General features: G+C 36.9%; 3 protein-coding genes across 14 annotated transcripts; 2 read left to right on the top strand and 1 right to left on the bottom strand.

The window, feature by feature from the left end:
- LOC18600933 (cytosolic Fe-S cluster assembly factor NBP35) lies at positions 1 to 4080 on the top strand. 12 transcript variants are annotated; one of them, XR_001927684.1, is made up of 5 exons: positions 1 to 147; positions 227 to 328; positions 1477 to 2555; positions 2857 to 2985; positions 3198 to 4080. XR_001927684.1 is itself a non-coding variant. In XM_018120184.1 (3 exons), exons 1-3 carry the CDS (start codon positions 105 to 107, stop codon positions 2400 to 2402), a joined length of 1071 nt encoding a protein of 356 aa, XP_017975673.1. In that variant the 5' UTR covers positions 1 to 104; the 3' UTR covers positions 2403 to 4079. The 12 variants fall into 12 exon arrangements, 1 of the variants encoding a protein (XP_017975673.1); XR_001927685.1 differs by having other exon boundaries at positions 2857 to 2968; XR_001927678.1 differs by having other exon boundaries at positions 1477 to 2985; positions 3181 to 4079.
- On the top strand, positions 5162 to 8008 carry LOC18600934 (glyceraldehyde-3-phosphate dehydrogenase 2, cytosolic). Its single transcript, XM_007031682.2, has 11 exons — positions 5162 to 5325; positions 5407 to 5507; positions 5862 to 5977; positions 6078 to 6177; positions 6439 to 6585; positions 6675 to 6735; positions 6813 to 6910; positions 7059 to 7201; positions 7307 to 7390; positions 7510 to 7599; positions 7711 to 8008. Exons 1-11 carry the CDS (start codon positions 5298 to 5300, stop codon positions 7754 to 7756), a joined length of 1014 nt encoding a protein of 337 aa, XP_007031744.2. The 5' UTR covers positions 5162 to 5297; the 3' UTR covers positions 7757 to 8008.
- Positions 8866 to 12683, bottom strand: LOC18600935 (prohibitin-3, mitochondrial). The gene is made up of 3 exons (XM_007031684.2): positions 12270 to 12683; positions 10993 to 11541; positions 8866 to 9239 (listed from the first exon to the last, which is right to left on the bottom strand). The coding sequence occupies exons 1-2, from the start codon at positions 12579 to 12581 to the stop codon at positions 11011 to 11013; spliced, it is 843 nt and encodes a 280-aa protein (XP_007031746.1). The 5' UTR covers positions 12582 to 12683; the 3' UTR covers positions 8866 to 9239; positions 10993 to 11010.

Raw genomic sequence — 13872 nt, forward strand, 5'->3', positions numbered from 1 at the left:
TCCTCGCCTTATTTAACGCCCAAAAACTCAGCTGGTTGCCGCCATAGAATTAGAAGCTCTCTATTTTTCTCACAGCTATTGTTCTTCAGCAAAACCATCAGCCCATGGCCATGGCGAACGGAGAAATCCCAGAAAACGCCAACGAACGTAATTTCTTTTTTAATTTGGTGGATTAATTAGTTCTCTGCTTTTGTTTTTATACTTAATCGTCTTCATTTCTCTTCAGATTGCCCGGGTCCTCAATCGGAGTCAGCGGGTAAATCCGATGCCTGCCAAGGATGCCCTAATCAAGAAGTTTGTGCCACCACCCCTAAGGGCCCTGACCCTGGTTTGCTTTTTCGTTCTTTACCATCTTTTTATTAATTTTCATGGTGATGGTCTGAGGCTTCTTAGTGAAGAGGTTTTTTTTTTTTTGCTGTATCAATGTTTTTGATGGCTAGGATTTTAGGTTTCTTTGGGATTACTTTTGAAATATTAACAACCTTATAATAGCATTTGAAGCTTTAATGGAGAAAATAACATCTGGAGATATCACAAGTATCCATGTTACATACTCAGTTGGCGCTAGAATTTGTTAGGGTAAACCCCACCTACAACCCTTGTAGTTTTAGCTTTTCCCGCATGGCCATTAACTGCAACGGTTGTAGGTGAAGCTTATCCAATGTGTTAATATATTGAATGGAGCTCGCATTTTTGAATGATGAAAGAATGCTTCCAAACTCTAGTAATATTTATTATCTCAGTTGTGTGTTTAAGGAAGCTTACTCGTGATGTCTGGTGGAACCTAAAATTTTTTTTTGATAGCATAGTATTAAGTTGCATACCTTAGTGCATCAAGGTCTTCTCAGTGTTTCTGACTTACTGACCTGGAAATAAAGCAAAGATTGATGATTATTTTAGTTGCAAGCTGTTTTGTTTCGGAGTGTTTGACCAGGCTTTTAACTCAGCTTATCACCCTTCCAACCTTTTTTGAACTAAGGAAGGGTGTCCTGTGTTTTGACTGTTCTTCTAATTTCATTTAACTGTTTGCCACCACTTTTTTTTTTTTAATTTTCATAATGGTCTATTTGAAAAAGCTCACATATAATTGTATTAATTGTCTATAGTTTAACATTTGTATTGATGCATTCATTAGCTTAGTTGTCTTAGGTTTTACCTCATATAATAACGAGCAACTGTTTGCAGTTATGATATATGCCAGAAATGAGAACTGATGAATGCTTCTGGCCTACGTAATTTGCCTCTCTCCATTTTGGTGGATATGTTATTTTGTGCTTTTTCTCTATTCTATTTTATAACTGGCATATTGTGGGTTTTGTTGTATGAAAGGATGATTGGCAATCATCTGATGGTTAAATACATATTCATGATGGTTTATAAAACTTAAAGATTTTTTGCTTCTGTCCTAGCTTGACCAAATGATCTGTCAAATGAATCAGTAATCTGATATAATGTTTAATCCATTACATTCTGCAGACTTGGTTGCAATTGCAGAAAGAATGGCTACTGTTAAGCATAAGATACTGGTTTTATCAGGGAAGGGAGGAGTTGGCAAGAGCACTTTCTCTGCCCAACTCTCATTTGCGCTAGCAGCTAAGGATTTCCAGGTGGGTCTACTGGACATTGATATTTGTGGTCCAAGCATTCCAAAAATGCTTGGCTTAGAAGGTCAAGACATTCACCAGAGCAACCTTGGGTGGTCTCCTGTTTATGTTGAGTCCAACCTTGGAGTAATGTCAATTGGGTTCATGCTTCCCGACCCTAATGAAGCAGTTATTTGGAGAGGACCTCGTAAAAATGGGCTCATCAAGCAATTCCTAAAAGATGTATATTGGGGAGAGCTCGATTTTTTGGTTGTTGATGCCCCACCTGGGACCTCTGATGAGCACATCTCAATTGTCCAGTTCCTTCAGGCTACCGGAATAGATGGAGCAATCATTGTCACTACCCCACAGCAAGTGTCTTTGATTGATGTTCGTAAAGAAGTTAGTTTCTGTAAAAAAGTTGGAGTACCAGTTCTTGGAGTTGTTGAGAACATGAGTGGCTTGTGTCAGCCATTGACAGATTTCAAGTTTTTGAGGATGACAGAGACTGGTGAACATACGGATGTCACAGGGAAGGTTATTGAATATATGAGGGAGAAAGCACCTGAAATGCTAGATGTCATTGCTGCCAATGAAGTCTTTGATAGCAGTGGTGGTGGTGCAGCAAAAATGTGTATGGAGATGGGAGTACCATTCCTCGGAAAGGTGCCATTGGATCCACAGCTTTGCAAGGCAGCTGAAGAAGGCAAATCTTGCTTTACTGAACAGAAATGCGGGGTCAGCGCACCTGCGTTGAAGAATATTATTGAGAAACTGATGGCAAATTATTGGCATGAAGAAATGTCAGTGGAGCAGTAGCTTAGAGTGAAGTAATGTTGGGTTTCACCTGTTGATCTTTGCGGAACAAAATTGGGTAGCGAGTCAGGCAATACTATTTTTCCTGAAATCATATGTTTGTGGAATTTTTCTGTGGGGTGCAACGCTTGAGTCGTAGAAATTAAATAATCAAAAGTGAGCTTGAATTCTGAAGCTTTCTAGCTATAAGTAATTAGTTAATTCTATATTTACTTTCATAACTTATACTTAAATTCATAACACCCTTAAATCAAGGGTAGGTGGTGGGGATGGAGGTGTTGATAGGATCACTCTGCGCCTAGAACTGATCTATAGGTCTACATTTATTCCCCCACTGTCCTTAAGTTTGTGGATTGGATCAATATCAGCTATCTTCATGATTGCTTTTTGTGTCTTGCTTGACTGGTTTTATGCCCTTAGTTGATATGAAAAGCTTTCATCATTTCATTTGCAGCAGGTGACTGGTTAACAGTTAACCTAGAGTGGGCATTAGATCATGTTGGTGACCTCTGATCATTTCCACCACTGATGCAGCTACAGCCAGTGAAGTCCTTCCTTGGGCTGTGGAGGTAGACCACTAGAAATGGTATCTTTTGTTTTTTGAATTCAAGTGCAAAGCTTCTAAGTTTTCTCCACCGTTATTGTAGGAATTTGATAAAAATTTCAAATTGTGCAACAAATCCATTCGGAGCAATTTATATCTACTCAGTTATTTTTGCTTTGCTTCGCTTTCTGTCTGTAATTTGACAGTCAAGATTCATTTTACTTGTATTTATTGAAGCTCCTCGTCTTATCAAGGGCATGAACATTTGAGGCATATGTCATGATCCTTGTATGGCAGGAGGTGAAGGCCACCCCTGTTATACTGGTAGGGTTATATCAGTCAAATGTGGGGATTACACTAGAAGAGTTGGTATCAACAACTGTGGATGCAATTAAGGAAGCAATCACGTCAATGTTCGGGTTAAGGACTAAATGAGCATTTTGGCTAGAGGATGAAGACCAGCTTGTCTGGAGTCTTGACAGGGGACATGCTTTTAAGAGATCATACACTCCACCTTGATGAGGGTATTTAGAGTCCTCAACTTCAGCACCTCGTGCAATGAAATTGGAGAATTGTTTTCAGATACTATTATACCAGCAGTGTATTGCAGCCATCACAATTGAATTGAGCCTTTACAACGAGGCTGAGTGCATAGTTGTTGGCACTGAGGATAAAACATTGTGCACAGAAGATGATCTCAATAATATTCTCAATCGCTGTGGCTTGGCATGGTTAAGAGACAGAAATGGATATAGATGCAAGGATACTTTGGATTATCTCCAATCTGGTGCAGACCAGGGCCTAGGACACAAAAAACTTTGAGCCATCGACTCAAGCAAATCCCAGCCCCAGTACAGGCAGGCACGCATAAAGATTATCAAATGATGTTATGAGGTAATATCATTGAAATCGACATCACAAGATTTCTATTTGTACGGTAGTCTATGTGCTGTATGTCAGCTGAGAATTTAGATAGATTCTTTATCATCTGGTTTAATCTTTTATGTTATAAATATTGGTGTATAGTGCACTGCCTCAAATCAGCTATCTTTGAACAGCTTTATGTTTTGTGAACCTCATTTGCCTGAACATCTTATTCAACATACATAGTGGGTAGGTGGCCCCAACTTTTTGTCTCATAGGGCTGTTTTCTTTTCCACCCCATTTTCTTCAAAGTTCCATACTGATAAAACACTTTGGCCTTGATTTTCCCTACTTAAAAAGTGATCTCTGACCCTTGTTTCTTGTCATTTACCTTTCATGGAAGACATGGATTTCATATGCAAGGCAAGGGATTTTCAATTACAGTGTTCTGCAATTGACAAATTTGGCATGAAAAGATGAAGTGTAGAAAATCGTGTTCCTTAAATTGAAAATTTTGATGGAGTGTCCATGTCCCCCCACCTATCTCACCCATGCAAACTACCCTTGTGGTAGGGTCTTGTTTGTGATGTTGTGAAACTTTTATGGTGTTGCAACTTGGAACAAGCATATTCTCTATGGTTGTTGGTATATTCACCAATCAGTCAAAACCATCTAAGAAAAAGTTAGGTCATTAAGGACATTTAATTTATTATTATTATTATTATACACAGTGGAGTTACTTTGACTATACTAGGATGCAAGAGAAACATTAAGCCAGCTCTTGGGCCATGTTTTTTTCATTAAAATGTAATTTTTTTTACAATATAGATGTTGAATTATTTTTAATATGAAAAAAAATAAAAAAAATAATTTTATAATTACATTAAAAAAAAGAAATAGGGACGAGGAAGAGTATTATTACTGGATGATTTTGTTAGAAAATTTTCTATTTTAAATTTTAATATTTTTTTCCCCAAAAAATATTGAGAAATTTCTAGAAGATGAGATATACGGGGAAGAAAAATCAAATTAGCAAGAGCATGGCAAGAAACAGGATTTTTCCTATCCATACGTTAAACGGACCGTCAGTCTCTAATCCCCTCCCCATCCCAAGGTCACAACCGTAATTTCCCCCTCATTCCAAGCCCAGAAATTTCCAAAATTTTCACCCCCAGCCCCGCACCATCCTTCTCTTTTTACCGTTTCCACCCCTTCTCATCATCCTCGTGAAATCCTCAACCAACAGATCACGTGACCAACCTCGAGATCAACGGCCACGACACTCCCATCACATGTTTGTGGTCCCGATTTTTCCCTAGAAATTTCCGCCATCTGCCCCTTCTTTATTTAGGTTTCGACACTCCCTCTTATATATAAATCCCTTCCTCTTCATTTCCTCGCCACTGTATCACTCTCGTCTGCGTCAGTCTCCCGTCTTAACACTTACTTTTGGTCGACTTTGTTAGAGATTTGTTTCTCGTTTTTCCGACATGGCGAAGATCAAGATCGGAATCAACGGTACATATTTTTTTCGTTGTGGTTTTTTTATTTAGTTTTCAAATCATGGATCTGATTTTTTTCTTTGTTTGTTTGGTGAAGGATTTGGAAGAATCGGGCGTTTGGTTGCCAGAGTCGCTCTCCAAAGCGATGATATTGAGCTTGTTGCTGTTAACGATCCTTTTATCAGCATTGAATACATGGTTCGTGTTCGTACATTTGTATTTCCTTTGCACTTGCGTCCTTGCATGTTTCTAGATCTTAGAGGATTAATGACTTGAATATTTTGTTCCTGATCTGATTCTTACACTTTCTCTGTTACTTAACGAAGAGTGATGTCTTTTAACTGAAAATAATTAAAATGATAACGAGATCTATTGAAAGATCGATCTGCTAGAGATTTATGATGGACTAACAGGTTCTGGTTGGTTTTTAAGTGAGTGAGTGAATTTTGGGTTTAATTTGAAAAGAAGGAAACTAGGAAAAGAATTTGGAAATAAAGAATCTATTTTTTTTGTTGTTTAGTTATTTAATAATTTGATAACTGTATTGTACAGATCTACATGTTTAAGTACGACAGTGTTCACGGTCAATGGAAGAACCATGAGCTTAAGGTGAAGGACCCAAAGACCCTTCTCTTCGGTGAAAAGCCTGTCACTGTTTTCGGCATCAGGTATTATATGTTTTGAAAGGGATTTTGTAATTGACTGAGGAGCATGATGAGTTTTGTCATGTAGAACTATTTTATTGATTTATGTTCTGTCTGATGTCAGAAACCCTGAGGAAATCCCCTGGGGGGAGTCTGGAGCTGAGTATGTTGTTGAGTCTACTGGTGTTTTCACCGACAAGGACAAAGCTGCTGCTCACTTGAAGGTTTGTGATGATAATTTGATCATGAGTTTATTTTATGGCCATAGGAGATGAAAATCTAATAGATTAATTGTTAACATGTCGTTACTGGTTTTTAGATATCGGATCTTATGATCTATCGAAATACTTTGTTTTGTCTATGTAATTATTAACATTCCTTTTGTTTATCAAGACTGAAAAGGGAAGGTTGTATGTGTGGAACTAAATTTGTTCTTTTTTTCATGTTTAGCATTCTTATCTGGGTTTAGCTTTTTATCTTCGTAGGGTGGTGCAAAGAAGGTGATCATTTCTGCTCCCAGTAAGGATGCCCCCATGTTTGTTGTGGGTGTCAATGAGAAGGAATACAAGCCTCACCTTGATATTGTCTCCAATGCTAGCTGCACTACAAACTGCCTTGCTCCTTTGGCTAAAGTAATAATGGTTCCTCTTATACTTGTTTGAATCATTCTGCTAATACGTTTTATGTTAAGGTAATAATGAACCTCTAAACATGGTGGCAGGTCATCAATGACAAATTTGGCATTGTTGAGGGTCTCATGACCACTGTCCATTCAATTACTGGTTAGTACTTATGGTGTTTTATTGCTTCTTGTTGCCACAAAATGTGTACTGTTGACTGACTTGTCTGTTTGAATCAGCTACCCAAAAGACTGTTGATGGTCCCTCAATGAAGGACTGGAGAGGTGGTAGAGCTGCTTCCTTCAACATCATTCCCAGCAGCACTGGAGCTGCCAAGGTGTATATCTATATTCAGATTTTCAGATGCTTGTACCTGTATTTTTCCTTCAAAGAAATGAGTGATTTTCAGCATGCTCTACTTCTTGTTGGCCTGTTGAGATTGAAGTTTTGTGATTAAATGTGGTGGTTATCTTGTAATGGCACAGGCTGTTGGCAAGGTGTTACCTGCGTTGAATGGCAAGCTGACTGGAATGGCTTTCCGTGTTCCCACTGTTGATGTCTCTGTGGTTGACCTCACCGTGAGACTTGAGAAGCCAGCTTCTTATGAGGATATTAAGAGTGCTGTCAAGTAAGGATTAGAATGTTGGTTTCTTAAATTGTCCTTATGATTTTTCAGAATATAGATAACCTATCTAATGCACTCCAATTCTTTTCTGCCCCTTTTTTTGTGTAGGGTGGCATCTGAAACCTACATGAAGGGAATTCTTGGTTATGTAGATGAAGATTTGGTGTCATCTGACTTTGTTGGTGACAGAAGGTGTGAAGCTTCATTCTTAATGGGTTTAACAATGTTGATTTTCTGGCTTGTGGCATGGTATTGTATAGATGATTACTAGATAATGCAATTGGAACTTATGTTGTGTTGTGCTTTAACAGGTCAAGCATTTTTGATGCCAAGGCTGGAATTGCTTTGAATGAAAAGTTTGCTAAGCTTGTTGCATGGTATGACAACGAGTGGGGTTACAGGTAAATATGCATATCTTGGTCTCCGAAGCTCATCAATAATACCTTGCAAGGATACTTGTGTATACTTGTCTTTTGCTGCATGTCTGATGGTAAGCATTTTGTCTGTTGCAGTTCCCGTGTTGTTGACTTGATCCGATACATGGCTTCTTGCAAGTGAGTGATATTGGTGTAGGAAGTCATTGCATGTTGTGGGCCTCCTCTTTCATCAGCCTTAGCAATATGGGAGAGGAGATGTCATGGGAATAATAGATTTGTACGGGACATGTTTTTGGATGGATGGAGTGTTTCCATTTTTATGCATTTTGGTCTGGAACGGTTTTCATTCTGTCGGAATGAATTTACTATTTTGGTTGTGTTCATAATTTTCTCTACTCTTTTCAAGTTTCATTGCAGATTCCTCTCTTTAGTTCATTGCTTCGATGTTGCATGAAATTTTCATTGATTCAGCTTTTATGCTAATAAGTTAAAAGAGCGTTTCTAGAAGACAGAGTCGAGATATGTCATGTAAAGAACCCCAGGCAGAAAAGAGTGCAACTTGAGGTCAGAAACAAACCGTTGATTGCAGTTGCAGTACAAATAAATAAAAACAAAACATCGAAGATGAATTTTCATAAGTTGATTTCAATGTTATCTAGCGGCCGAACCAGGTGGCTGTGCAGCACAACACAACAGGACTGAGTCTTAATCTCTTCCGCTGCCTCCAAGCTCTCTGCAGGCCCTTTTTACCATTCAGCATTATAGTTTGAATTCGAGAAACTGTCAAAAAAGGGTATTTTGTTTCGTTTAATGGATGGAGAAGAAGAGCAAAAATTTCCTAAAAAATTTTCAAGAATATATGTTCTGCCACTCTAGCCAACCACCTTAACATCCAAAACCCATCACTGCTGCCACCTAAAACCAAATTCAGAGCACCATCAACAAATAAAAATTCACACAAGTAAATGGTAAATTGTTGTTAAAACTTGTAAATATTTGCAATTCTGAACAAGAAAAGGATTAAAATTCAAAATGGTTCACACCCAAAGGTAAGGAAAAAAAAAAATAAAAAATTGAAAGACTAATTGTCTTCTTTCCTCCTCTCACATAGAAATGATTATAGAAAGACTGGGAGCCAAGAATTGAATGTGAAACCTCGTCCAACCAATTCACTTCATTCTACATCAATTCCCCACAATCTTTTCACCTCATAACCAAATCAACTATATCTAAACACAATTGATATGTGTACCAGAATATTAGAAGCTTTCCATCAATAATGCATGTGACTTGAGCTAATTCACCATCTATCAAACCTTACTTTTTGAAGAATTTTATTACCAATGTCAATGTGAAACCAAACAAGCTAAGGTTGAAGGAACACCTTAAGGATGTACTTGGGAACAAATAAGAATTGAACATATATTTAGCATCAAACCCATCTTTGAAATACTAAAATAACTGATTATTCTTATGATCTCAATCTAAAGGCCAACATGTTGTCCAACTTAACATCAAGAACTTTCTTAATTCTAAACATCTGGTCCTCAAAATGTTTTTTTCCAGACATAAGATGGTTTCAAATATCAGAAACTTTCCATCAATAACGCAACTGACTTGACAAAATTCACCATCTCTCAAGCTTCACTCTAAGTCGTAGGATCCTGCACAACCAAAGGAAAACCAAAATCAGAATGTTGTAACAGCAGTGAAGGTCATAGATGACCTTCACCATAAGGCCTGAATTACAAAACTATCAATGCAGAAGTCACAGCCCTTAAAAGGTATTACACATACTGCCTTCTATGAAATATTGTAATTGCATTCACCATGTGATTAAAACAGAATGATAATACCAAATAAAGGCAAACTCAATTGTAATTTCTAATTATATGAGGGGAGCCCATGAACTGCAGACATTCTTACTTCTAAGCTACACCCTCATGATATACACACACACACATATACATATAGGGAGAGAGGGGGGCAATACTACATGCCCAGCCGGTCTACCCTTTCTACCCTTGTCCCGCCTGACATGTCTAATGCCATGTCACCATAAAACTGACAACAGTTTTGTTTCCATTTTTTCCCCCAACCAATTGGGTTTCAGTCAATCAGTCATCACAATCTCTCTCCTCATTCAACTTTCCCTCATCAATCAGCTACGCATTGCTGACTTCCTCTTTCTCTCAACTACAAAATCCTGTTTTTTCTTTTAAAAACCAAATAAGGTTTTATTGCTAAGAGAGAAACACTAAGTGAAAGGGACAAGGCAAATACAGAAGAAAAACTCCAACAAAATACTTAAAAGAAAAAAAACCCAAAGTTCCCAACTGCATAAGTAACAATAAAAGCAACACTGTTAACAAAGTAAGAACAACACTACAACAACCATTACGACCCCTCACTCCAACATTCCACGTAAGGTTCAGATTGCAGAAGCAAAAACGAAAGAATAAATTAAAAAGTTGGGGAAGAAAGTTTAGGAAAAGGATGGGAGACAATCGAAGATAGAAGAAGGTAGGATGTGAAGGAAGAAGACCTGTAATGGTAGGGGGACTGCACAATGAGGTGAGGGGAAATATAGTGAGAATGAAATAAATCTAAAGGATGGAGAGAGAGAGAGAGAGAGTGACAGTGACATGGCTGCCATGGCTGCAGGGTTAATAGAGGCAGTACAAATTGAGTTAGCGCAAAGGGCAAACAGAATTTTTCATACACACACACACACGAATCAACAATACATCACAAACTACAAATTGATATTAATTAGGCAACTTATTAGGCACCACATCTCACATGATTAACATTACATGAACAAAGAATAAGAGAACAAATCATAGGAATAGTGCATTGATAAGATAATATACAACCACACTTACAATTTAGTTGAGACAGCTCGGCAGCAGACAAATGCAACCTAATGAATGCTAGAGCAAGAATAATATAATGTCTCACCGTAGATAAGCAGCTATAGTCTTCACAAAAAGATAACCTAAATTCTTTTACCTGATAACATCTAAATCAGCTTAACCACATAAAACATTGATTAGACATTTCTCCTAAGGCAGCTTCTTAGCATCCGCATCATGACATAATAGCATTGCTGAAGTGAGCAAGAACAAGGCATCCTCTCAACAAAGATAACCAATCAGTCTTTCTAATGACAACCTATGTGTCTGTATTTGATTTCAGCCAAATCAGCAATATGTTATACCAAACAAAAATTCATAATTCCCAAGCAAATTGGAGCACAAAAGAAAGCAACTTCCTTGTTTAACATATGGAAAGCAGCAAACATTTCTTCCAGCAAATTCAAGTGATGGTTGGCACTGGAGATTAAATGAACATGATAAATAAGGAAGTAACATTGACTGCAAATGCAATGTAACATACATAGGTAACAGAAATTACCATCATTCAAGCAGTCAGTCACGGCCTAGAAGGATTCATAGCCAGAAGCATGTTCTGTCCTCCAGGCAGGTATGCCACATTAGGTGACCTAGCAAGAGTTGAAGCAATTTCCCTTGATGCCTCAATCCTCCTTAGTTCAATCAGCCCCATACCAGCAGTTGCAGTTGCTTCAGAAATTAGTTTCGCAGCCTCACTTTCACCTTCTGCCCTGATAATAGCAGCCCTCCTCTCTTGGTCAGCTTTCGCCACAACGTACTTAGACCTCTCTGCCTCCTGTTGTGCCACCTGCTTCTGTTCCACTGCCCTTGAGAATTCCGCTCCATATGACAAATGTGTAATTGCCACGTCATCTAGCACAATGTTAAAGTCCCTTGCACGCTGCATCAGTCCAGTTCGGACCAATGCTGACACTTGGGGACGGTCAGTGAGAAGTTGGTCAGCATTGAACTGTGCAACCACAGCTTTCAATACCTCATTGCCAATTGAGGGAAGCACCTTCTCATCATACTCAAGACCAAGGCGTTGATAGATTACAGGAAGACGGTCCACCTTTTACAAACATGCCATCATTCAAACAATTAATCTTAAAAGAATAAACCAAATCATGCATTCAGCATGTATATTTAGACAAGCAAAGCTACAATGAAAGTAGAAGTGATGTTGATCTACACTTCTTGACCACATTGACAAGATCAGTAACTTTGATTCGATTCATATCATGATCAACACTTTTCATTTCTTAACAAAAAATTAAAAACAAAAAAACCCAGTACCTTCATTAATCATTTCACCATTCGCTGACACCTATGGCGCCGTGCGACGTTCCTTTAGAAAAGAACTGCGAATTGGTTGTCTCCTGCCATTTTTTGGAAATTTTTGCCTGATTTGCTTGTTGGGGGGTCTTTGGTATTTATGGGGAAAGAGAGGGTTTTTACTAGGGTTTGTGAAGCTTGGTAAATAGAGAGAAAAGAAAATAAATGGATTGGGCTTTCGAGTGAAATTTGGGCCTTCCTTATCCGGGAATTAAAATGGGTTCACTCATTTTTGTCATCCAATTTTGAGAAATTTGTGAATTTTGATATCCAATTTTCGCAGTCTTTTCATGTTTTTATATGATCTTACAGGGATTTCTAACCTTTGCTTTTCACTGTTTTAATGTTCTATTGTTCTTCCATGAGAGTCCAAAAACAATGAACAAAACCCAGAAATGATGAAAATAAAAAGACCCCATTAAACCAGAACCCATAAAAAGAAGAAGGTCTTTTGTTCTTAATTACCTGAGGTCTAGAAAGAACACGAAGCGTTAGATTAACCATCTGGAGATCCTTAGTTCCAGAAACAGATGAGAAGGTGTGGGGCTTTGTACGGATATCAAAGATGAAAGGCTTCTGGAGCCATGGGATCAAAAAATGGGTCCCTTCTCCGACCGTTTTCTCCATCACTCCCCTTACACGATCGAAGAGCACCGCTCTTTGGCCGCCGTCCACAGTGTACATTGAGGAGTTGAGGACAGTTGCAGCGGCGCCAAGACCGAAGGCGGCGCGTGCGAGGTTCGTTAAGAAAGAGACTGCTGCTTGGCTGCTTCCCATTTTCGGAAACCTTTTTACGCCTGATTTGCTTTCGTTGGGTTTTTGGTCTAGGGGACGAGGGCGGAGACAGGGTTTTAATTAGGGTTTAGGAAACTTGGCAAATGGAGAATAAGAAAATAAATGGGTTGGGCTTTTGTGCGATGTTTTGGGCCTTCCGAGTCCGAGATGAAAACAGAGTTATTGCTACCTTCACTCAAAAAATCTTCAAATTATTTTTTAAAAAAATTAAATAAACACTTATTCGTATAGTTTATTGAATTAAATTTTTATATTTTATTTTAAATTAAATTAATTTTTATAATTAATTATTAAATAATATTTATTAATTGAAATATCATTTTTCATTTCATACTCACTTGAAGTTGTCCTGACGCTTGTGAAAGGTGAAAGATATCTCATGGTTATTTAATCATATTACGTTATCATTCATTATACTATATCAATATGTCATGTAAACGTTATATGATATAAAATAATAAGTGACTTATTTAGTTTAAAATAAAGATATAAAGACTTATTTGACTCAAGATAAAAGTACATGAATTTAATTAAATATACTAAAAAAATTATTTAATTTTTTTGAATTTTTAAGGACTTTTTTAGATATTATATTAAACTTTATAATAAAACCAAAGAGACAAGGAAATGGAATAGAAAAGAAAAAAATGAGGAAAATTGAGAAAAAATGGGAAAAATAAAAAGTTAGAGATTTTGAGTGTTTCAAGTATTTGCATCCTATTTTATGTGGATTTTTTTCTTTAATTAACGTTAATTAGTTTATATTATATAAAAAAACATAATGCTCAAATAAGTTATTAAATTATTCAAGAAAATTCAAATAAACTTTTATTCTTTAATTATATTCAATCAAGCCTTTGTACCTTTATTTTAGATCAAATAATATCTTATGATTAATTATTGACTAATTGTCATTAGTTAAAATACTTTTTATCATTTTATATCCACATGATACTAATATAACGTTAATGTGGATGGTAGAAAATGCTATATAATTATGTTATTATGTCAAATTAGCATATCATATTATCATCAATTATGATATATCAATATGTCATATCATTATTAATAATGATATGTTAACATGCCACATCAAACCATGTGATATAGAATGATAAATGCAATTATAATTAAGTCAATCATTAATCATAAATAGATTGTTTGACTTAAAACAAAAATATAAAGGCTTATTTAGCTAAAAAAAAAAAAGGTACAAAGCTTTAATTGAACGCAATAAAAATATAGAAACTTATTTAAATTTTCTTGAATAGTT

Source organism: Theobroma cacao, chromosome 4, assembly GCF_000208745.1.
Source record: "Theobroma cacao cultivar B97-61/B2 chromosome 4, Criollo_cocoa_genome_V2, whole genome shotgun sequence".
Classification (NCBI taxonomy): domain Eukaryota; kingdom Viridiplantae; phylum Streptophyta; class Magnoliopsida; order Malvales; family Malvaceae; genus Theobroma; species Theobroma cacao.